The sequence below is a fragment of the Nematostella vectensis genome, chromosome 2 (assembly GCF_932526225.1).
Source record: "Nematostella vectensis chromosome 2, jaNemVect1.1, whole genome shotgun sequence".
NCBI lineage: Eukaryota > Metazoa > Cnidaria > Anthozoa > Actiniaria > Edwardsiidae > Nematostella > Nematostella vectensis.
The window spans coordinates 1,771,861-1,795,353 of record NC_064035.1 but is presented as its reverse complement, the minus strand read 5'-3'; the positions used below and the strand labels follow the sequence as shown (position 1 = coordinate 1,795,353).

Genomic DNA, 23,493 nt, shown 5'->3' with positions numbered 1-23,493 from the left:
GTCTAGTGGTATCAAGATAATGGTGTCACGCTAGAGGTGTCTAGTGGTGTCAAGATAATGGTGTCACGCTAGAAGTGTCTAGTGGTGTCAAGATAATGGTGTCACGCTAGAGGTGTCTAGTGGTGTCAAGATAATGGTGTCACGCTAGAGGCGTCTAGTGGTGTCAAGATAATGGTGTCACGCTAGAGGTGTCTAGTGGTATCAAGATAATGGTGTCACGCTAGAGGTGTCTAGTGGTGTCAAGATAATGGTGTCACGCTAGAAGTGTCTAGTGGTGTCAAGATAATGGTGTCACGCTAGAGGTGTCTAGTGGTGTCAAGATAATGGTGTCACGCTAGAGGCGTCTAGTGGTGTCAAGATAATGGTGTCACGCTAGAAGTGTCTAGTGGTGTCAAGATAATGGTGTCACGCTAGAGGCGTCTAGTGGTGTCAAGATAATGGTGTCACGCTAGAGGTGTCTAGTGGTGTCAAGATAATGGTGTCACGCTAGAGGTGTCTAGAGGTGTCAAGATAATGGTGTCACGCTAGAAGTGTCTAGTGGTGTCAAGATAATGGTGTCACGCTAGAGGCGTCTAGTGGTGTCAAGATAATGGTGTCACGCTAGAAGTGTCTAGTGGTGTCAAGATAATGGTGTCACGCTAGAGGTGTCTAGTGGTATCAAGATAATGGTGTCACGCTAGAGGTGTCTAGTGGTGTCAAGATAATGGTGTCACGCTAGAGGCGTCTAGTGGTGTCAAGATAATGGTGTCACGCTAGAAGTGTCTAGTGGTGTCAAGATAATGGTGTCACGCTAGAAGTGTCTAGTGGTGTCAAGATAATGGTGTCACGCTAGAGGTGTTTTACGATAATGGTGTCTAGTGGTATCACGCTAGTGGCTTAACGCTAGAATTGTCTAGTGGTGTCACGCTAGAATTGTCTAGTGGTGTCAAGATAATGGTGTCACGCTAGAGGTGTCACGCTAAAGGTGTTTTACGATAATGGTGTCTAGTGGTATCACGCTAGTGGCTTAACGCTAGAATTGTCTAGTGGTGTCACGCTAGAATTGTCTAGTGGTGTCACGCTAGAGGTGTCTAGTGGTGTCAAGATAATGGTGTCACGCTAGAAGTGTCTAGTGGTGTCAAGATAATGGTGTCACGCTAGAAGTGTCTAGTGGTGTCAAGATAATGGTGTCACGCTAGAGGTGTCTAGTGGTGTCAAGATAATGGTGTCACGCTAGAGGCGTCTGATGGTGTCACGCTAGTGGTCAGCACGCTAGTGATGTAACGCCAGTTTTGTGACGCTAGAGGTGTTACGCTAGAGGTATTATGTCTTCAGATGGGCGGGGCTTCCCTTCACGCTAGAGGTGTTACGATAGAGGTATTATGCCCTCAGATGGGCGGGGCTTCCCTTCACGCTAGAGGTGTTACGCTAAAGGTATTATGTCTTCAGATGGGCGGGGCTTCCCTTTACGCTAGAGGTGTTACGCTAGAGGTATTATGTCTTCAGATGGGCGGGGCTTCCCTTCACGCTAGAGGTGTTACGCTAGAGGTATTATGTCCTCAGATGGGCGGGGCTTCCCTTCACGCTAGAGGTGTTACGCTAGAGGTATTATGTCTTCAGATGGGCGGGGCTTCCCTTCACGCTAAAGGTATTATGCTTTCAGATGGGCGGGGCTTCCCTTCACGCTAGAGGTGTTACGCTAGTGGTATAATGCCTTCAGATGGGCGGGGCTTTCCTTCACGCTAGAGGTGTTACGCTAGAGGTATTATGCCCTCAGATGGGCGGGGCTTCCCTTCACGCTAGAGGTGTTACGCTAGAGGTATTATGTCTTCAGATGGGCGGGGCTTCCCTTCACGCTAAAGGTATTATGCCCTCAGATGGGCGGGGCTTCCCTTCACGCTAGAGGTGTTGCGCTAGTGGTATTATGCCTTCAGATGGGCTGGGCTTCCCTTCACGCTAGAGGTGTTACGCTAGAGGTATTATGCCTTCAGATGGGCGGGGCTTCTCTTCAGAGCCTTCGTCGCCCTCTTGCCTGCCCTGCCAGCTTGCTTTCCCTCCCCCAATAAAACAAACAAATAAACAAACAAAGATCGCAATCAAGGCCGTTTCCGCGGAAACAACGAAATGACGACAACAAAAAGGTTGTGCCAAAAGATAAGGAAGGCTGTAATAAATAATTCATTATCAAGTTTAGTCGTACCGTCGTAAATGACTGAGCAAACAAGGCCACACATTGCCTTGCTAAAAGAGGCCAAGCTGTATTACATCAAGTTTCTTACGCGATTCCTTAAGCCTCTCTTTGATTCTTCTACGCCTTTCGCTGTCCTCTATACTCATTCCCTCAGTGCTCGGTGGTACTTTCGCTATTGATTGTCTCTGCGTGGCTCGGATATCCACTGCACCTCCAGGGACACCTTTATCAGATCCGTTTCTCTTTTCTCGCGAAAATATAGATTTAGAATCCTCGAATGTAATCCACGTGTCTTCTATAAGCGAGCATTGCGCAGAGACTGCGCCTTGTACATGCTCGGCAGTGCTCGGTACATGTTCGGTAGTGCTCGATACCTGTTCGGTAGTGCTCGGTACATGTTCGGGAGTGCTCGGATTTGGGCTGAATTTTCTCCTCGTCACTTTCTGCTCTTTCGATACCCTCGGCACATATTCGGCAGTTTTATTCGTCTCATTCTTCTCACTTTTTGACACCCTCCCCTTCCATTCACTGAGTAGACTTCCCTTACCATCTCGGAGAGATTCCGGGGAAAATCGATACGAAAGAGGTCTTTGCTTCACATACGGTCTTTCAGAAGATCTCCGTTCAATCGGTGGAGTGCTACACTGTGGCGAGGGTTCGCCGAACCCTTCCGACTTTTTCACGAACCCAAGTGTGCCCTTAGCAAAGCCTCGTGTTAGTACGTCTGGGTAGAGCTCTGCCACCGAGATCATCAACTCTTGAAATTGAGCGTTAAGGGAAACGATCTGTTTCTTTAGCGTTGCCTCCTCCGACTTCAAAACCGTCTAAAACAAAGCAGCAATCGACATTCAAACAGCGCCCGCTTTGCTGCGTCAGTGATGCTGGCTTTTTCGCGAGCAATGCTGGCACAATCGGGGCATGTGTGTTGATCGAAGCACATTTGATCATTAAATTGCCTGAAATCGATTCTTAATGATATTTTGATAAATTTTTATTTTATAAATAAAATATTGTAAAGTTTTTAAATGAAATTCATAACAGGAAAATCCATCAATATGACAAAAAAGATCGCGCGAGTCGCACTTCACAACTACTTTACGCAGCTTTTAAATCGTTGAAACTAACTTAGGGGGCAAACATGAAAATCAATTCTTAACTGAACTCCAGTCACATATAAAGTGCTATAGATAAAACAAAGTCGTAAATTTAACAATACAAAGGCGTAAATATAACAATACAAAGGCGCAAGTATAGCAATATAGACAATACAAAGGCGTAAATATAAAAATATAGACAATACAATAGCGTAAAAATAACAATATAGACAATGCAAAGGGGAAATTATAATGATTTAGACAAAACAAAGGCGCAAATATAACGATATAGACAAAAACAAAGGCGCGAATTTACCGCAGTGCAACGACACATCTTCCCTTTGGATCCAGTGGACCTCTTTTGCGTATCGACCATGGTCTTTAGCACTGCATCAAAACCGAGGATAAAGTCGTCTCTAGCCACGATCATTAGAACAAAGCTAACAAGACGCGCACAACACATAATATACGGGGACGAAAAAAATGAAGGGGGGGGGGAGGGGAGGGAGTTAGGTCCAAGGTGATCATTGTTTGTTAGTTACTCGACATCGGCCTGGGACCGAGTATATTGTCATTCCAATTCACCTATAGTCTTCCCAAAACTCTTTGCGCGCGTGAAACCAAGGTTATGGGCCCGGGGGGGGGGGGGGGGGGGGGGGGGATATCGAGAAAAAACAGACTGGAGTGCTCAACAGCAAAATCAATTTTAACCCTAAGGGATAGCACTGAGGGCGTGGGCAACAATAATTTTTACCCTTAAGAGATAGCACATTGGGTGTGGTCGAAGGAATTTTTAACCCTGGGAGATAGCATTAAAAACAATGCTGACGGATCCTGTATTGTTATGTTACCGACAAAAAAGTCGAAAGTACCGATCAGTTGACTTGTGGTTTATTGTAAAATACGTTTCGAGCGATTGACAGCGAGAGACACCCTAAAAGATAGCAGATTCGGAAAAATCCTCCTCCCCCGGCGTGAAAACCCCTAAAAGATAGCAGAATCGGGAAAATCCTAAAACACACCCTAAGAGATAGCAGTTGGTAAGAATTTTATACCCTAAAAGGTAGGTCGAGCACCCCCGTCTACTTTTCTGGGGAGTCCCCCCCCCCCCCCCCGGGTTATGGGGCAAAATTGTAAGCATGGCGAAGTTCGCCCCCTTTCCTCGGTTTCACGCAAATAGCTGTGGGAAGACACGAGGAAGGTGAATACAAATGATACAAAACCTTGGACTTACAAACTCATAGATTTATCCCTGAAAACCACTTCAGAGAAACCGCTACAGCGCCGAATACACGAGTTAATGGGCAAAAAAATCACACCCGATCTCATCTTTTATATGGTAATGTATCTATCGTAAGAGGCTAAAGCCATTATGCACATATAGAATAACAAACTGAGAAGAGGAGACATGTTTTCATCTTCTCGCTTATCAACTCCTGGCAAGGCTTAATGTCATCTTTCCAAGGCCAAGCAAAAAGGGGTACTCATGTTCCAAACATTGAATAGCTTGAATGGACAAACCCACTTTTACCTTTCTGATAGATTTACATGCCGTGATGAAACAAATGGCTTTCGAAACAAACAAAAAAAGACTCGCCCCCAAAACTACGCAGAAACTTTCTAAAGCGATTTTTCGGTTTCAGCAGTGCGTAACAATGAAAAAGTCGCAAACTGTCTCATCACTTTTTAAATGATGAGCCTACTGGGCTTACACACGGCAAACCTGTTGTAACTGAGTGATTTTGAATCAAGTCTATGTATGTATAATGGTAAACGAACAGCAGGCGTATTCTATTCTAATGTTTTTGAGTTATGAATAACTTTTCTTTCCCATATTGCCTTACCATTTCGCTGCGAATACTGATCAGCATCTCTTGTGGAGTCAGGTTTGTCATCAGGACAACACTGTAGAACAACACTGTAGAACAACAATCCTTGGATATATATTAAACATTTAACAGTATTCTCCATGTGGCGATCATCTCGTAAACAACTAACTAAACCATCTGTGCTCTGGTTAAAGGGGAAGGTGCTAATACCAGCGCTCTTAGTGCATACTCACCCTCAAGCTATCAACAAACAAGCTCGGATACAAGCGCCAAGTTCCTCAAACTTTTGCTCTGAAATTAGAATAATATATCCATCCTTCTAGGTCTGCTAGCACGTGGCGTAGGAATATTGCTGAAGCTAAAGCATGTGTGCTTTGACGCCAAGAATTTTCGATACTTAATCTTGTTTTTAACCGAACATAGAACTACCGCGATCGCGTGGCGATCATCTCGTAAACAACTAACTAAACCATCTGTGCTCTGGTTAAAGGGGAAGGTGCTAATACCAGCGCTCTTAGTGCATACTCACCCTCAAGCTATCAACAAACAAGCTCGGATACAAGCGCCAAGTTCCTCAAACTTTTGCTCTGAAATTAGAATAATATATCCATCCTTCAAGGTCTGCTAGCACGTGGCGTAGGAATATTGCTGAAGCTAAAGCATGTGTGCTTTGACGCCAAGAATTTTCGGTACGTAATCTTGTTTTTAACTGAACATAGAGCTACCGCTGAAGAGCACGGTAGTTTTCTCGCTGTTTATCTATGCTGAACTATCCAAATAAACGAAAAGATTCTCGAATTAGCATAACGTTGAGAGGGTATGGAGCAATACAATGCGAGGGTCAATCAAGTTAATTGCACCAAACAATAGAACGACAGCTTGTTCGGCACTTTTTATTCAAGTGATTTGTCAATTTAGCGGGCTTACGGTCATTACAGTGGCCCAGGGGATTACATTTCAGATAGACATCTCTTCAACGAGGGAGAGTTTTGCTTGAGATTCGCACACATCGAAGGATTCAAGGGAAAACTATGTACACGTGCTATACGAATACGATGGAATAATTGTTCTTACATAGGGAGGGGGTTAGTCCATCATTAGATTACTGTAAGATCACGTGAAAATCTAGAAAGATTGGCAACATGTCGTTTAATGGGACTAAGGGACAGGTATATCGACGGGATTTTGGGTGATGATTTTGAAGAAAATTAGAGTGTACTTTTTAGCCAAGGCTTACACGTTCAATTTCCTCCTCTCCTGTCACTCAGTCGTCAAAATAAAATCAGGTGGATTTAGCGTAGCTCCTTCTTTATCGGCCAGTACATGGTCCGGCATTCTTCCACTGAGGAGCGCGGAAGGAGGCTTTCTCATTGTCTTTTTCCATTCATGATCAACCATACAGCTATAAGTAAGCTAAATTTACAAAAAAAAAAACATTTGAAAAGCTGTGGTGGCACTAACTTTTCTGGTTATAGTAATACAGGGCATTTTATTGTTGCTGGGCTTTGGCCATTTTTTGGGTTATTTTTTCACTTGCTTCTTGCAGGAATGAAGCGCTATATTTTATTTTTTGAAAGAATGATAATATGGTTTCTTACGTTTAGCTCGGCACGCGGGAGTCAAGACCCCACGCAAAAACTTGTGTCTATTTTCATCCGTTGCTAGGCCACTCACAGAATCCAGGCGATAAACACGAGCGGATCTAGGGGGGTAGAGCCGCTCTGATGAAACAATAGGATACGAAAAGAGCCCCCCACTTGAAACATCGGGAAATTTAAGCCTTTGCGAAAACTACATGCGCTCAATAAATGCGTAGCGGATGACATGTCCCCTTTAAGCTTGAATGTGCGCATTTCGAAACACGTAGTGTTTGATGTGTCTCTAAACTTGATGTTCCAGTGGTGCCGTGTTTTCGTCGTATGGCGCGCACTCTGTCAGGTAATTGTTATTTTTTCCATGTTGACATCTGGCGGGGTCAGATTGATCAAACAATTCAAGGGGTTTCAAAACCTATGAAAAAAAAAGGTATTTGAAGATCTACTTTGCACATGTCTTACATCAAACAGGCGTGCTTGCTAAAGCAGGTAAAATAAAGCGCGCCGCGCCCTGTCGGGTGACACTCCCAGCCCAGCGGCGTAGCCAGGATTTTGAACGGGAGGGGGCCCAAAAGGGACTTTCGAGGCATTTTTTTTCTGTATTTTAGGTAGTTTCATACATTTACTGTATTTTTGGCTGCTAAAAGGAGGGGGGGGGGGGGGGGGGGGGTGCAGCCTGAAACCCCGTGCAAACAGCCCTAGCGATAATTGATGGGAGACACAGGCCAGACGCTGGCCGATATCAGGCCGACTTCACTAGGAAAGTATTTGCCTGCGGAGACCTACAACCTTGTAGTCCCAGCATCGTGGAGCATGATGGGATACTTACTATGTAGACGGCAACAGTAGCACCAATCGCCATTCCGGCCAGCACGTCAGTCACGTGATGGTAGAAGTCATAAACACGTGACATGGACACGAATACTGCCAGCCCGAGGGCGAGAATCTGCACACAAGGCTTGAGCAGAGCAGTGCGCCTCGTGCGGATACGTGTTTCTACGTAAAGCTGGATAGAGAAGAGAAGTAGGGCTTAGCAGGGGGAGGGGCCTTAGCAGGGGGAGGGGCCTTAGCAGGGGGAGGGGCCGTAGCAGGGGGAGGGGCCTTAGCAGGGGGAGGGGCCTTAGCAGGGGGAGGGGCCTTAGTAGGGGGAGGGGCCTTAGCAGGGGAGGGGCCTTAGCAGGGGGAGGGGCCTTAGCAGGGGGAGGGGCCTTAGCAGGGGGAGGGGCCTTAGCAGGGGGAGGGGCCTTAGCAGGGGAGGGGCCTTAGCAGGGGGAGGGGCCTTAGCAGGGGGAGGGCCCTTAGCAGGGGGAGGGGCCTTAGCAGGGGAGGGGCCTTAGTAGGGGGAGGGGCCTTAGCAGGGGAGGGGCCTTAGCAGGGGGAGGGGCCTTAGCAGGGGGAGGGCCCTTAGCAGCGGCCGCGCAAAACTTACCGCAAAAAACACGGCGCAAAACGTTATGATGGAAGAATGGCCAGAGGGAAAAGAAGTCCTGAAAGGAAAAAAAAATATAATACTAACCTTTCCTTAAGAGACCTAATAGGTTTAATACAAGCATTCACCAACTTTCCATGTAAAAGGTTTTATACAGGCATTAAACACCAAATTCCATGGAAGAGGTTTTATACAGGCATTAAACACCAACTTTCCATGGAAGAGGTTTTATACAGGCATTAAACACCAACCTACCTGGGAGAGGTTTTATACAGGCATTAAACACCAACCTACCTGGGAGAGGTTTTATACAGGCATTAAACACCAACCTACCTGGGAGAGTTTTTATACAGGCATTAAACACCAACCTACCTGGGAGAGGTTTTATACAGGCATTAAACACCAACCTACATGGAAGAGGTTTTATACCGGCATTAAACACACCAACCTTCCATGGAAGAGGTTTTATACCGGGATTAAACACCGACCTACCTGGGAGAGGTTTTATACCGGCTTGCGTTTTTTTTTTCGCTTTTATTTGTGTGCACCCTGGTTTAAACGGTGAGCCTGTGCTCGGTACCGTACTGTATTCCTTTAGGATTCTTCGATCTTGGGAGTTTCTTTATCTTATTATCAATATTGAATGTCGTAGTAAACGTTTTATCTGTATTAATTAAATACAAATAAAAGATATCCGAATAGGGATGAGAAAAGGAAAGCGAGGAAGAGCAAGGAATATGGAAATGACCGAAACCTGAGAACCGGGATGAGCAAGGATGAGCAAGAAAATGGAATTGTAACTGGTAAACAGTGAAAAAAAAAATTCGAGGACATGACCGAGATTCGAACCTCGTCCAGATCAGGTTAAATGAGAAAAAATAGACCATACTTCCAGACATGCGCTGAAACAACGTATGGCAGCATAAAGCTTTACGGCTAAGCTGGATTTCGGCCCCAGCACCGCTATCTAGCGAACTGTACAACACAAAGGAACCTGAGGTACCCGCGCATTAATGGGGAGGCAATAACCAGGATCCCAGCCCTGTCTTAGTCGGTTACGCCACGCACAGCTCGCTGAGATGTACACTGAAAAATATCGGGGTCTTTTTCGCGCTTGCGTCTCTTGGGAATGGGTGTGTTGCCATGGTAATGAAGTGATTTGTCATCATGTGCAGCACACTATACCCTGGGTACCAGAGGCGCCTTTTGTCCAGTCACGCACGTGCATATGACATTTTTGTGCCGAGAAGAACAAAAGCAAGCTACATTGAAATCCACTCAATCTAAGATGTTTTGTGTTCTAAGGTTTAAAAAAAAACTGTGATTATAACCTCTCGCAAGCTACTCACCTCGAATTTCCTAGGAGCATTTCAGATTCTAGAGTCTGAGTCAAAAACCATAAATCATTGTTATAAAAAAGCTGACGCACTTTGTTATGAAATCCGACGCACCCAAGGATTTTCATTGTAGTATTTGTCAATACATAGTTTTACAGACAGATTCGTTATGTTTAGTTCCTATTATTGTTTACAATAACGATCACGTTAATATTACCGACCTGAAATTTAATTCGGATCTCCTTTCAGAATGGAAAAATATGGCGCCAAGAATAAAAAAATATGGCAACAAAAATCTATGGAAGACCTTTCACACTCAAGCTTTGAAAAAACGGAATTTCTAGTTTATTACAAAGTGTCAGTGTTTTTAATACAATACCTTCTCAGTTTTTCGGTCAAGTCCATATTCCTTGCTCACCCTTGCTTCCCTTTGCTCACCCCAGTTCTCAGTTTTTCGGTCAAGTCCATATTCCTTGCTCACCCTTGCTTCCCTTTGCTCACCCCTTTTCTGATATCTTTATTTGTCATTATTCAATACAGATATAATGTTTACTACGACATTCAAGATTCAAGATAAGGGAATTCTCTAGAGCAATGAATAATTCTAAAGAAATAAAGTGAAGTACCGAGCACAGGCTCACCGTTCTAACCCGGGTGCACAGAAAAAGGACAAAAATGCTTGCTAGTAAAACAACCAACCCCGAGAGGTTTCATGCATGTATTCTATACACCAACCTTCCCTGGGAGATCCAAAAGGGGTCGCCTGTGCAGTCAGAGTCGCTTATTGGTTGTGTGCAGTTCAGGTGGGCATGGGGTGTGCATATTGCCAGGAAGTTTGGCCGCAGACGCCCTACCATGCGTTTGACCAGATCGGTAAAAAACATGCCGACTGTTCCCCCATAGAAGTACATAGCTGTGATGAACAAAAGTCTAGAAAACAAGGCATGACGTCATTTAATGACTCAACCCAAGGAAGAGTATGACTAGGGACGAGTGGAACTAGGAACGAGTAGAACTAGAAATGGAATTTACGAAAACGTGATAATTTTTTTTATCTAAAGGGAAAAACAAGGTCGTCCCAACTACCCATAGACTTTTTTAGCGCTAAAATGCTGGCTAACATACAAGTATTTACAAGATTGTCCCTAGTCCCCGGCGCGTTTGAGGGAGCGAGTGACTTGCAAGTATTGGCGGCCTCAAAGGAACTTCTCGCGGGCTCCAGTTAGATCAGGGGATGCTACTATCCTAAAGCCCGTAAACCACTAGGTATCCCGAGCCTACACAGCAAACAAGTAGTGTGGCGTTCTTGCATGGTTAGAGTGGGATAAACAAATACGCAGAGACTGAGTTACGTCCACTCGTTTTACTTAGTTGCTCACGACTGCTCGTACACAAACATGGGGGCCTACCAAATATGGAATAATTGAGACATTGCCATGGTGACAACATTACAAGTAGTACTAGGCGTAAAGTAGCACGGGACAGACGGTGTATAGGTTATTGGGGTAACCTATAAATTAGGTGTATAGGTTACCCCTACATAAAAGATAAGGTTACCTTCTGTGCCAGGGCCTGAGAGGTAAACATGCGAACTTCAGCACCTCCTCGTTGTGTTTATCTTGGTTTCTCTTAAACAAGATTTCCACCACGATAATCTGGTGGGCAAATTAGCAATAATGGTCAGACTGGAAATACTACAGACAGGCTGTAGAACAACTAGGAAGTCTGCATAGGTGTGGTGGGATTAGGGAAATACATTAACACAAGGTTGAAAAATGGTATGTTTTGAGCCTAAAAAACAGTTTTTGTTCGAAACGTCAGCGAAACGACTTTGTTCTAACAGAGGCATAAAACATTTATTCCCCAAAAAGCAATTAGTCGTGTCCTATGTAAAAAGAGCTGTGATCTGTAGCCGACGGGGTTCTAACACATAGGAAGTTAAGCCGCTCAGACCAAGCAGCAAGCCCGGTAATCTAACCACACAACAGCGACCAGCTCGTCTAAATCTCAACATATTCGAAGATCTCTTTAGACAGGATATCTGGCTTGAATTAAAGACCCTCGATATCGTAATCCCGTTTAATTGCGGTGTGAAAATCGCTCCAATAAAGTGTATCATTCTACTGACCAGTGCGGCTATAGCGAAAACGATGACCAACAAAGCCACGATGCTGATAGTCTGTGGTCTGAGCGGCTGCTGTATCGTCTGGTCGTGACAGTACACTGTTCGCTTTAACGGTGGAACTACGCCAAACCATAACAGTCCTTCGAGCACAAATAAAAGCAAAAACCCCGCGACATCTAGAGCACAGTATGATGTACACTTAGCCATGGCGGAGGGATGATAGCGATTAGCTGCCGATGTGGGACCAGAGGCGATCACAAATAGGGCCGCAAAGCTACAAGGCTTCACTGATGCCCTTACGTGACTCGCCCACAAAAACCGTTTATTTATTTAGCCGATAACAGATATAAAGGAATCTTTACTAAATTTAATTACAACGCTACTTAAAACACAGCATATTGAGTTACCGTAAATCAAATCGCGGAGAAGAGCAACTTTGTCTCTGTTGCCACAAGCAGAAGTTTTCTATTGCTGTTTGGCCGGCTTACACAATATTGGATGATGTATAGTTTGTTGTGTCAGGATGAGGCTTTGAGGTCCACGGCCAGCTTTGTTGTCTTTTAGCGATGATTGAGCGATGGTTGACATACCGTTAAGTGTAAGGTGGCCCAGGGGAAAATATGGACCTTGTTTGCCCGCGTCTCTTAGTACGTTCAAGCACGCACCTTCACAGCAACTCTAATCAAGCGAGGGGAGATAAAGCGGCAAGGAATTATTTTTAAGGTAAAAGAGATTAGTGTCGCCTTAAAATACGGGACCCGTGTCACAGCCCAGAAAAGTAAATAGAGATTATCGCTTTAAAATAAATTACTGTCAGATTTATAGAATGCTTGTTGTTTCTTTTTCAGCGATTGTACAATGGACAATTTTTAAGGCATCCATTAGCACGCGCTTAATAACGGGCGGCCTGAGCTCTTTCTGTTGATGAAATGAATTCATCTTTTTGAGTTCCAATCTTTTTTTGGTATCTGATCTCGCGGCTATTTACTGCCCACGTGCTCCGCAACCCGTCTCTGCCCCTTGCTTATACAGGTAGAGCGACGGAGTGACTACTTTCTTTATCTGTTTTATGAAGTAAAGCTTGTTCATTGGTCGCCTTCCAGGACACTTGACTACAAACCACGCAAATATCCCCCCAAAAAGTGCTAATTTCTTAGAGCTAGAAAACAAATACATCTATGCTAGTGTGCCAGTCCAATTGTTATATACAGACAGAAATAAATCAAAAATAGCAAAGTTACAATCATGTCACCGGTGTGGTTTGGGTTCTGTGACTGTTTTGGCTGAGTAATGTTTTGGAGGAGTAATGAGCGATCTATGAGAAAAAGTGGAAAAGTAAATAAAAAGCTTACACCCCACTTTTGCTGATTGCGCATGGCCGTGCTGCGCTTGTGCTCTTAGCGGATCCGCGTACAAAGATTTCATAAACAGCTCAAGCTAGGGCCGACGATCGAATGTAAACAATTAGCAGACATAGACGGAAAGTAGTTTTTTTTATTCAAAGCAACCTTCAGCAGCGAAGGCTACTAAGGGTGGTCAACGTGACGCTACGACCAGAGGTCGGCGTTAATATTCACGGCATCTCAAAGCTCCCCTAAAGGAGAACACTCAAAACAAATAACAACAATTGGTAAGTCTCAGTTTCCACTGCTTCTGACATAAGGAGGTCTTTGGGCAGCGGTAGGATTAGATGGCTGTTTCACGCATGCGCGCTCGTAGTCGAAGTCTCGCTTTCTTCATCCTCGCACTGGCGCCTGAAGCTGAACAACAAGAGGAACCTACAAGATCGAGAGAAAAAGGTCAACAACAACAACAACATAAACAGCTAAACAGTACGAGAAACCTGCAAGACCGAGAGGAAGAGGTCAACAACAACAACATCAACAGTCACCAGCACCACCACCACCACCACCAACAACAACAACAACAACAACAACAACAGTCACCAGCAACAACATCAACAGTCACCACCACCACCACCACCACCACCACCACCACCAACAACAACAACAACAACAACAGTCACCAGCAACAACAACAACAACAACAACAACAACAACAACACCAAAGTCACCAGCAACAACACCAATAGTCACCAACAACAACATCAACAGTCACGAACAAGAGCACCGACGGTTAAGCGCGGGCAAACGGACAAAAGAGTACATACAGTCTATAAAGACGGTCATGTCACTGACCGGCTCTTTTGGCGGAAAACCAACATCGCTGCTGTAACCTGAGAAGTGGGGATACAAGCTGCTGATAGCGCTGTCTAAACTGGGCGCTAAATATGCCGTAGACGAGAGGGTGCGCCAGTGAGTTGATGGTCAGGCTGGTGAATGCATACACGGCCGTGATCTCGTTCACTTCTCTTCTTGTTTGATTCAGTGTTAATAGAACCTGGGAATCAAAAGACGTCTGCATGAGCAGCTGATTATCGAGTCAGTTGAGTTGCACGATCTAGTACTGGAGATGGAAAAGCGAAAGAGAGCGCGGGGATGGGATAAGCCGCGATATGATAGTCAACCAAGCCACGTGAACAACAAGCTTCATCAGATCTGTAGATTTTGAATACGTGAGCCCATTGAGGACCAAAGTTACCAAGGGTTCGAATTATCGAGGGTTCGAAATATATCAGGGCAATCTCCAGGGAAGTTCAATGGAATGAAAATATGAAATTAAACTCAAGAAAACAATCAAGGGCAAGAAATTCAAAATTTGCCCCCAAAGGCTTGTTATGTTATCTGTTATTTTGTTGTCTTTTTTTTCTGAGGCAAAAATATAACATTCGTTTATTCAAGCTGAGAAAAAAAACTAAAGTGGGGAAGTTATGTATATTGTGAGCATATAAAAAGCACCGCAACCAACACTAAACCCTCATGATCTATATTTAAATATCTGAATTCAAACTTTTTTATTTCCATGTTTAATAGAATTGTGCGATTCCTACGAACCCTCTGTCCCAACCAATGTCCCTCAAACTTTCAATGCTAATAACCTTATCTCAGGACTGCAGGGAACTGAAAAAAATAAAGGAAGCATAATTCCATGTAAATGGCGGCTGATTGGTAAAAAAGGATACGAGAACAACACTTAGTCTCGCACCCGGAACCGTTTATCTTCAACGATATTTAATCAAATATATCATCCCTTGTTATAAACATATTCCCTTATTGAGATCTCCTTTTGTAATTATTTAACACTCACCATCGCGGGAGTCCACGTCAAGTAAAATAGAAGGGCCAGCACGCCGACAAGTTTAGCGCAAGCGGCCACATCACGGCGGTCTTGTCTTGCTCGACCAGCAATAAGCTCCCGTCGCTTCCACCTCGTCTTGAAACTCGAAAGCAGTCTTAACACGGTAAAGTTACAAAAAGATACGCTGATAAAAGTAGAGTAGCCCAGGAGTAGAAGAACTACAGGGAAAATATTCTCTTTCGTGCTGGTCGGCTTGATGATGAGTATGCAGGGGCAATAAGTTAATAACCCGGACTTACGAACTCCGGTGTTTCCCAAGCCCAAGATGGGAAGCAATGAGATCAGGAGAGCCCCGCCACTTATACTACAGATAAGAATAAACAACCGGGAACGCTTCTTTTTATCATCTCTTTGATAAGCCAACGGTTTGAGGCTGAAAAAGCGATCACATGACATCGCCGTCACTAACATCATCGCGTTCAACTGAAACCACACGGTGCTTGCTTGGTACAACTCGCAGCTAAGTCGAGAACCGACCCATTTCTTCCTCCAGAGCGTGGGAATCCCTACGGATAGTGGAACAGCGACCGACACAAGATCGTTCAAAGCGAGTGCACCGATGAAGCAATCTGTGATGGTGCGCTCGCGAGAAAAGTTTGGCTGGAAAACAGCGCAAGCCGGCAAGATATTACAGAGGAAAGTCATCGCCTCCAGAATTATCGTCAGTATTCCAGAAACGTCAACTTGGATATTAGAATGGACGTTAAGCGAGAGCTCTGTCTTTTGTGTTTTAGTCACATTCATTATGATCTGAAATGTCACATGGATGCTTCGCACAAAATTTAAAGGAAAACCTCAGAGGAATATAGATGAGCACTTTAACGCCTCATCTTCAAGCGCTCGGCCAATAGTAACGGGTGGATGGTCAATTATGCCAAATGAACCTTAGTCCACGGTCAAAAGCACTTCCGTCAATTTTCATCTGGAGTACCGCCTCTGCACGCTCCCAATTGACCGAGGAGGCAAGCCAATTAAACCCACATTTGCCAAGATAACGAGGAAAACTCATAAAACTCATAGGATTATCGCATAATCAAAACCGTTGTTATGTTTGGCCCTACCCTTCAATCCGCTACGCAGGCTATTTTTATATTAGAATAACTAAACAAACTAATGTGAGAATTCGATGCTGGGTGTTAGGGGAGATGATTGAACATGGTGCCCTCAAGGGGCGACAACAATAATTCGTTAAATGAAATGAGCGATTAATAGATAATTCTGCTTTATTTCTAAAATACTTGTTGAGATTAATACATTAGTTTATATAATGTCCAGCGAGAAAATCTAAAAAAAAAAAGGAAATATAACTGACAAAGAAAAGAACATAGTATACAGTATCCTAAGAAGAAACAGGTGATGGCTCGGCCCGATATCCCAGCTCCCCTTCCGTTTTTTTCTATTGTTTGTTGGGCACAGGGAAACCAGAACTCACAAACAATACTAATCAAACTTTAACGAAAAAGCATTGTGAATGGATGATGTACAGACAAGCTTAGACCATTTGCGTAACGCCTGTCTTGCGTGACGCAGCTGTGCTTCATCCTCGCGCCTAGCTCGTAAAGGTACCGCAATACGAGCAGCAAAATCGTACAGCTTTTGTGGCAGCATTTGCCGCAAACTTTTTTAACTTGCAACAAAAAAATTGCTGCGACAAAAGTTGGCGCGCCGGTAGTAATACAAGCAACGTCACTTACGAACTTTTTTTTGCAGCAGTGCTGCCACAAAAGTTGTACGAATTTGCTGCTCGTTTTACCGTACCTCAACGCTATAGATATTAAAAACAAGTGTTCCGTGACTCGTCAGTGTTGTGTGACTGTTTTTGACATCAACCATTCGCATTTCAGAATGATAGGAAAAAACGCGCCCTTAACGTCAGATCCACAGCCAAAGTTGGATATACACCTGTTTCAAAGTACGTTGGCAGCGCAAATGGCAGTTCGGCTATAAAAAAAATATATGAAAATACGGGTCATATTTTTACTAAATGCAGAAAAAAAGATAAATCAGGCGATAGGTTTATTTATCATCTTTATTCTTACAAATAGTAAGAATACAAAGCGATTGGTCTTAGAACTGCGCCATTTTTCATTCGCGTTTTGCTCTAAAAACGTATTTTGGAATAAGTGTACGATCCAGGCCTACAAATAATAACCTCTAGTCAAGGCCTCTTTCGACAAGCCCACTGATATTGAACATTAAAAATCAAATATTGATACAAAAATCAATTAAGCCTAACTATTCTTCCAATAAATAGATAGCTACTACTGGCCTTTTTTTCTCTTGCTCTTAGATCAGCCCATAGTGATGTGTGGGGCTTGTGCGCCCCCCAACCCATGCAGTGATTTGCCTTTGTACATAATCTTACATATGAGTAAAACCCTGTCAATTGTCTGAGGTGAAGTAGAGGGCTCAATACAAAGAATCCACGTTATTAGAGCGAGGTTTCTTGATCTTTTCCATGTTCTTGGTAATGGTGTCATGGAGAATAAGCTGTGAATGAACAACACAAATAATATTACAGAAAAAGCCAAAGCTTCTCAGCTAAATAACAACCTCTATCCAACTCTATAAAACTCAAAGCTTTAAAACAAAACATATGGCTCGGACAAAAGATAATGCATATAAATCAAATGTACAATGTTTTGTTGAAGTAATTTTCCTAACTAAATGTGACCCTCCATGGAAAACTTACACTATGGCTTTGCGCAATAGTGAAATTGCGAAAGAAATTCCGTGGGCACGGAAAGAAATTCCCTGAGCACGAAAAGAAATTCCTTGGGCACGGAAACAAATCCCGTGCGTTAGGCGCGTATTTTGGGCCTTCGCACGGAAAACCATAGTGTACATTTCCCCATGGAGGGTCACAAATGTGAAAAGCAGTGGCTAATGTGGCTGTCGTCTGTTCACCCAAGACTCATAGGGGTGGGGTGGGGGGGACACCACAAGCTATTTGGAGGTTTAGGGTGGACTTATCCAATGTGGAGATATGGCCATGGTGATATTTTACTGTCGTTATGTCGAGTTTATAGTTTTGACAAAAACAATACAAAAGACTAATAAAGCGTTGCTTACATAATGATTTCTCAGTTCACAGCAGCAAAGTCTGAGGCTGATGAACTCCTTCTCGTCCAACTCAAATACAGCTTGCCGATAATCTTGCTGTAATGAGAGAAGATCAGTGTTGGGGTGCTTCCTACAGTACCAGATAACAGAGAGACGAGCAAATACAGCACATGGACTTACAAGTTGTGGATATTTCACAATTTTGGATACAACTTTCCCTCGTGTCACATAGTATCTAAAGGATAAAAAAGTAAACAAGTAAACCGGAGATACTTAGAATAGACTCACAGGCTCACAGAAAGGCACACAGACAGAAACACAAGACAGAAACACAAAAAGGTTAACATCTTTGAAGATTTATATCCTGATTTCAAAAAAGATACATATAATGCTTACAAATTATGCTTTTTTTTAATAAAGTCCGGCTAAGACATCGATACCTTGCAATTTGATCCAGAAATGTTGCTGCTTCTCCCTCGATTCTCTGAACTTCACTTAAAGCCTCCTCCTGTTATTCCAAATGAAGCAAATTTATAAAGAAAGATAAAGTAAACACATAAATTTAGATGATGATGATGATAGCAGTTGTACTTCACTTAAAGCCTCCTCCTGTTATTTCAAATGAAGCAAATTTATAAAGAAAGATAAAGTAAACACATAAATTTAGATGATGATGATGATAGCAGTTGTACTTCACTTAAAGCCTCCTCCTGTTATTCCAAATGAAGCAAATTGATAAAGAAAGATAAAGTAAACACATAAATTTAGATGATGATGATGATAGCAGTTGTACTTCACTTAAAGCCTCCTCCTGTTATTTCAAATGAAGCAAATTGATAAAGAAAGATAAAGTAAACACATAAATTTAGATGATGATGATGATAGCAGTTGTACTTCACTTAAAGCCTCCTCCTGTTATTTCAAATTCAGCAAATTTATAAAGAATGATAAAGTAAACACATAAATTTAGATGATGATGATGATGATAGCAGTTGTACTGAATATAAGTAATGATCACCTGTATAGAGACACCAAAGTTGTTTCCATCTTCAATCCTTGGTATCAGAAGTTGAATCCACATTTTCACCTGAGATTAAAAGGATTTGATATGTATAGGTTATTGAAGGAATTATTATTTGATTAGTTGGTACATACAAAAGAGATTCTGGCAAAGCATATTTTCTCCCAAAGGATGGTTTGGCCCGAGTAACATGACAGTTGCCATGAGTAACATGACAGTGGCCATGAGTAACATGACAGTTGCCATGAGTAACATGACAGTTGCCATGAGTAACATGACAGCTGCCATGAGTAACATGACAGCTGCCATGAGTAACATGACAGTTGCCATGAGTAACATGACAGCTGCCATGAGTAACATGACAGCTGCCATGAGTAACATGACAGCTGCCATGAGTAACATGACAGTTGCCATGAGTAACATGACAGTTGCCATGAGTAACATGACAGTTGCCATGAGTAACATGACAGCTGCCATGAGTAACATGACAGTTGCCATGAGTAACATGACAGTTGCCATGAGTAACATGACAGCTGCCATGTGTAACATGATGGATGCCATCTAAATGAGGGGAGGCTTATTTCAAAATTAAATCTTATTGTTAAATGCACCTACCAAGTTACACTTCTCCATCAAAGTTTGGATTTTGGGCTTGAGTAATTCAATAATGTCTTGGACAAACTGGAATTAACAAAAACATCTTACAGCACATTTACAACTCTAACTTGTAACTTAGTTTTTCTTTGTGTGTTTAAACAGCACCTATTAATAACAAGTATTGAATCCAGTATTGAATTAACACAATTACTTTTGGAACCTGGATTCATTACAATTTAAAACATTGTAAGATCACCTTTATTTTAGTCATACTTCCCTGTCATCAAAAATCTTTGGTATATTACTAATAATTGCTTGTAAAATAGATGAATCTGGTATTTGAGATCTTACCTTATTGCAAGGAACAAGGTCAACAGCAACTTAAAACAAATGAAAGCACAGGATTAGCCTATTATGCAGGTAGAAAAACGTGGAGAAATAAAATCCAAGTATCCAAGTAATCATCTTACCAAGCTCAGCCATCTTTTCTATCTGTTCAGAATTTGACAACTTTCGCTTCTTATTCTGTGGCTGTAAAAAAGATTTCTTTAAAAGCTAGTAGAATGTACAATTAATGCAAAATTACATCTAAAATTCAGCAAGCTGTACTTTATAGAATGATTTCACATAAGCCCTTTTGCCTTCCAAATTGTTGTTGCCTTGGCAACTGTAACAAGCACATGCATGACTTATTGATGGTCAAATTTGCTAAAAAAGGGTCGACCCTAAAGTAATTGCAACCAAAGCTTTTTAAGCTGAGTAAAAACTCATTGAGGGTTTTCTTTATGTCAAAAGTCCCATAAAATCAAAGTTTAGGAAAGGCTCTTTGAAAAACCACAGGAAACCCAATAATCGAAAAATATAAATAATATATGTGATGGTATTTTTGGACTGTGGCAGTGTGGAAACTAAATACAGTCGAAGCTCTCTGAGTGACCACTCTTGTTTGCTACCAGCTTCAATTGTCACACAAACTCTGTAATTCTAAGCTCTCGTAAGCGACTAACTTATCGGTGTGACCAGCTCAGTTAACGACCACAATTTCAAACCACCAACTGAGATTTTTTTTTATTTTTAAGCTCTTGTAAGCGACCACAATGATTTTTGGCTACATGCTTTATCAGATGTCAACATCTGATAAACATCATTTCCAATACATGCTGAAATCACATATGAAGCGAAAATGTTGTAATGTTTCACAAAAGCTGCCTTTCCAGTAGGCAACCATTAAAGAATTAACATTTTCTACCATTAATTTACTATGCCATTGCTGTGGTCACTATTAGGAGTAAACTTACTATGCCATTGCTGTGGTCACTATCAGGAGTAAACTTACTACGTCATTGCTGTGGTCACTATCAGGAGTAAACTTACTATGTCATTGCTGTGGTCACTATTAGGAGTAAACTTACTATGCCATTGCTGTGGTCACTATCAGGAGTAAACTTACTATGTCATTGATGTGGTCACTATCAGGAGTAAACTTACTATGTCATTGCTGTGGTCACTATTAGGAGTAAACTTACTATGTCATTGATGTGGTCACTATCAGGAGTAAACTTACTATGTCATTGATGTGGTCACTATCAGGAGTAAACTTACTATGCCATTGCTGTGGTCACTATCAGGAGTAAACTTACTATGTCATTGCTGTGGTCACTATCAGGAGTAAACTTACTATGTCATTGCTGTGGTCACTATTAGGAGTAAACTTACTATGTCATTGCTGTGGTCACTATCAGGAGTAAACTTACTATGTCATTGCTGTGGTCACTATTAGGAGTAAACTTACTATGTCATTGCTGTGGTCACTATCAGGAGTAAACTTACTATGTCATTGCTGTGGTCACTATTAGGATGTGAAATTGGGATAATAGAATCTGCTTGGACTTTAGGGATCTTGTTAAGTGCAAACATCCCAGACTGAAATATAAAAGACAAAATCAGAGTTTTATGACTGAAGGGACTTCATAAACAGGGGGATATGCTCAATACATAGCTAGCAAGTGACATGAACTTTTTTCCCTTCCTTTCTTTTACAGTGAATGATCTATTTTCATACCCTAGGTCTGACAAGGTGGGGGGTGGGGTGGGGGGGAGTGCTGGTCTGTTTCTCCATCGCCTACTGTATGTACAGTACTAACACTGTCCTTACAGTTTTTTGCGTGTTTTTTTTAGAGAGGGCAAATACAATAAAATTTTAATGACAGCAATTACATGGAAGCCTCCTCACCTATTCCTACTACTTGGGTTATCAACTCAACTTCCTGTTTAATCGCAAGTTGCACGTGGAAATGAACACAAAATCCAAGGTATCAAGGATATCTCAATACGTACCTTGAGCAGGTTATCGAGTTCCGTCACTCGCTCCGGGAAGAACTTGGTGACTACTTCCTCTGCCTAAGTTTAACAAGAACTAGTTAGTAAATATGCTTTGAATCGGAGAAATGGAAACATGCCGGCTTACCTCTTGACTAAACTCCTTGTGAAACTTTACTAACTAGACCGAGATAGAAAGTACAAGGTGAGCCCTCCAAAATGGGAAACACAATAACAGTACAGGGTAAAGCAACGTAACATAAGCTTACAAGAAATAGAAAGAAAAGAACAGCAGATTAAGTATCATACTAAACGTGCTTGCATGATCAAATGACGAACAGACTTTGAAAGCCTCTAGCGTCGAGATTGGAGATAAATAGAGCACTTACCTTATCCGAAGGCATGATTCAAATATGTTCTGTGAAAAGATTAAAATTATACTCAATTTTCGTCTTAGGACTTAACTTATTCGATGTTGAAAAATTCTAAAATGAATGCCGCTAAAAAACCACGAGGGCAGCCGCTGACATAGATGAGCCTACGCTGAAGTTGGCAAGCGGCTCCACCACAGGTAACCCACGACAACGATATCGAGAATCACTAGCCCAAATGGTTTGAAACTTCACCAAGACTACATTAGTATTAAAGACAAGTACGAATATTATTGTGATTTTTACGCGGTTCATTTTCATCGCGGTTCTTCGAGTAGTCACCACCATCGAGCACACTTCTTTTCTGACGGGACTTAAAGGTCCCCTATTGTTCCTCCTTATTTTAAATGATTTGCCAAATTGCCTCTCTAACACAACTGATGTCATAATACTACAATAACCTTAAGTGGTGCAGATAAGAGCAACATTGACAAGCGAGCAAATGAGGAATTGGCAAGAGTCGGTAATTCAAGGGCAAAAAACGGATCTGGTCCGCAGCCCCCCTTTTTGTGCTGGCTGGGAAGATGTCATCTCGTCTTCAGGCTACAGGCCCGTACCTGGGAAGATGTCATCTAGTCTTCAGGCTACAGGCCCGTACCTGGGAAGATGTCATCTCGTCTTCAGGCTACAGGCCCGTACCTGGGAAGATGTCATCTAGTCTTCAGGCTACAGGCCCGTACCTGGGAAGATGTCATCTCGTCTTCAGGCTACAGGCCCGTACCTGGGAAGATGTCATCTAGTCTTCAGGCTACAGGCCCGTACCTGGGAAGATGTCATCTCGTCTTCAGGCTACAGGCCCGTACCTGGGAAGATGTCATCTAGTCTTCAGGCTACAGGCCCGTACCTAGGAAGATGTCATCTCGTCTTCAGGCTACAGGCCCGTACCTGGGAAGATGTCATCTAGTCTTCAGGCTACAGGCCAGTACCTGGGAAGATGTCATCTCGTCTTCAGGCTACAGGCCCGTACCTAGGAAGATGTCATCTAGTCTTCAGGCTACAGGCCCGTACCTGGGAAGATGTCATCTAGTCTTCAGGCTACAGGCCCGTACCTAGGAAGATGTCATCTAGTCTTCAGGCTACAGGCCCGTACCTGGGAAGATGTCATCTAGTCTTCAGGCTACAGGCCCGTACCTGGGAAGATGTCATCTCGTCTTCAGGCTACAGGCCCGTACCTGGGAAGATGTCATCTAGTCTTCAGGCTACAGGCCCGTACCTAGGAAGATGT

At 42.8% G+C, this 23,493-nt stretch overlaps 4 protein-coding genes across 7 annotated transcripts; all 4 read right to left on the bottom strand.

Annotated features, from left to right (window-relative positions):
* Window positions 1–2,121: 2,121 nt before the first annotated feature.
* Window positions 2,122–5,873, bottom strand: LOC116601994. 4 transcript variants are annotated; one of them, XM_032362979.2, is made up of 4 exons: window positions 5,327–5,537; window positions 5,109–5,182; window positions 3,581–3,651; window positions 2,122–2,994 (listed from the first exon to the last, which is right to left on the bottom strand). In XM_032362979.2, exons 3-4 carry the CDS (start codon window positions 3,638–3,640, stop codon window positions 2,221–2,223), a joined length of 834 nt encoding a protein of 277 aa, XP_032218870.2. In that variant the 5' UTR covers window positions 3,641–3,651; window positions 5,109–5,182; window positions 5,327–5,537; the 3' UTR covers window positions 2,122–2,220. The 4 variants fall into 4 exon arrangements, with proteins under 4 accessions (XP_032218870.2, XP_048578263.1, XP_048578264.1 ...); XM_048722306.1 differs by lacking the exons at window positions 3,581–3,651; window positions 5,327–5,537 and adding an exon at window positions 5,623–5,873; XM_048722307.1 differs by lacking the exon at window positions 3,581–3,651 and having other exon boundaries at window positions 5,109–5,198.
* A 99-nt stretch (window positions 5,874–5,972) lies between these two features.
* LOC5518345 (phospholipid phosphatase 2) lies at window positions 5,973–11,908 on the bottom strand. Its single transcript, XM_048722305.1, has 6 exons — window positions 11,583–11,908; window positions 11,012–11,109; window positions 10,190–10,384; window positions 8,118–8,175; window positions 7,518–7,694; window positions 5,973–7,103 (listed from the first exon to the last, which is right to left on the bottom strand). Exons 1-6 carry the CDS (start codon window positions 11,784–11,786, stop codon window positions 6,975–6,977), a joined length of 861 nt encoding a protein of 286 aa, XP_048578262.1. The 5' UTR covers window positions 11,787–11,908; the 3' UTR covers window positions 5,973–6,974.
* A 1,153-nt stretch (window positions 11,909–13,061) lies between these two features.
* Window positions 13,062–15,587, bottom strand: LOC5518344 (rhodopsin). Its single transcript, XM_001638192.3, has 3 exons — window positions 14,787–15,587; window positions 13,778–13,979; window positions 13,062–13,357 (listed from the first exon to the last, which is right to left on the bottom strand). The coding sequence occupies exons 1-3, from the start codon at window positions 15,579–15,581 to the stop codon at window positions 13,266–13,268; spliced, it is 1,089 nt and encodes a 362-aa protein (XP_001638242.1). The 5' UTR covers window positions 15,582–15,587; the 3' UTR covers window positions 13,062–13,265.
* Window positions 15,588–16,042: 455 nt separating this feature from the next.
* Window positions 16,043–22,386, bottom strand: LOC5518343 (proteasome activator complex subunit 3). The gene is made up of 12 exons (XM_032362885.2): window positions 22,227–22,386; window positions 21,986–22,018; window positions 21,856–21,918; window positions 21,349–21,441; window positions 19,989–20,049; window positions 19,870–19,898; window positions 19,537–19,602; window positions 18,919–18,987; window positions 18,341–18,408; window positions 18,081–18,135; window positions 17,910–17,996; window positions 16,043–17,327 (listed from the first exon to the last, which is right to left on the bottom strand). The coding sequence occupies exons 1-12, from the start codon at window positions 22,239–22,241 to the stop codon at window positions 17,247–17,249; spliced, it is 720 nt and encodes a 239-aa protein (XP_032218776.2). The 5' UTR covers window positions 22,242–22,386; the 3' UTR covers window positions 16,043–17,246.
* Between the last annotated feature and the right edge of the window lie 1,107 nt (window positions 22,387–23,493).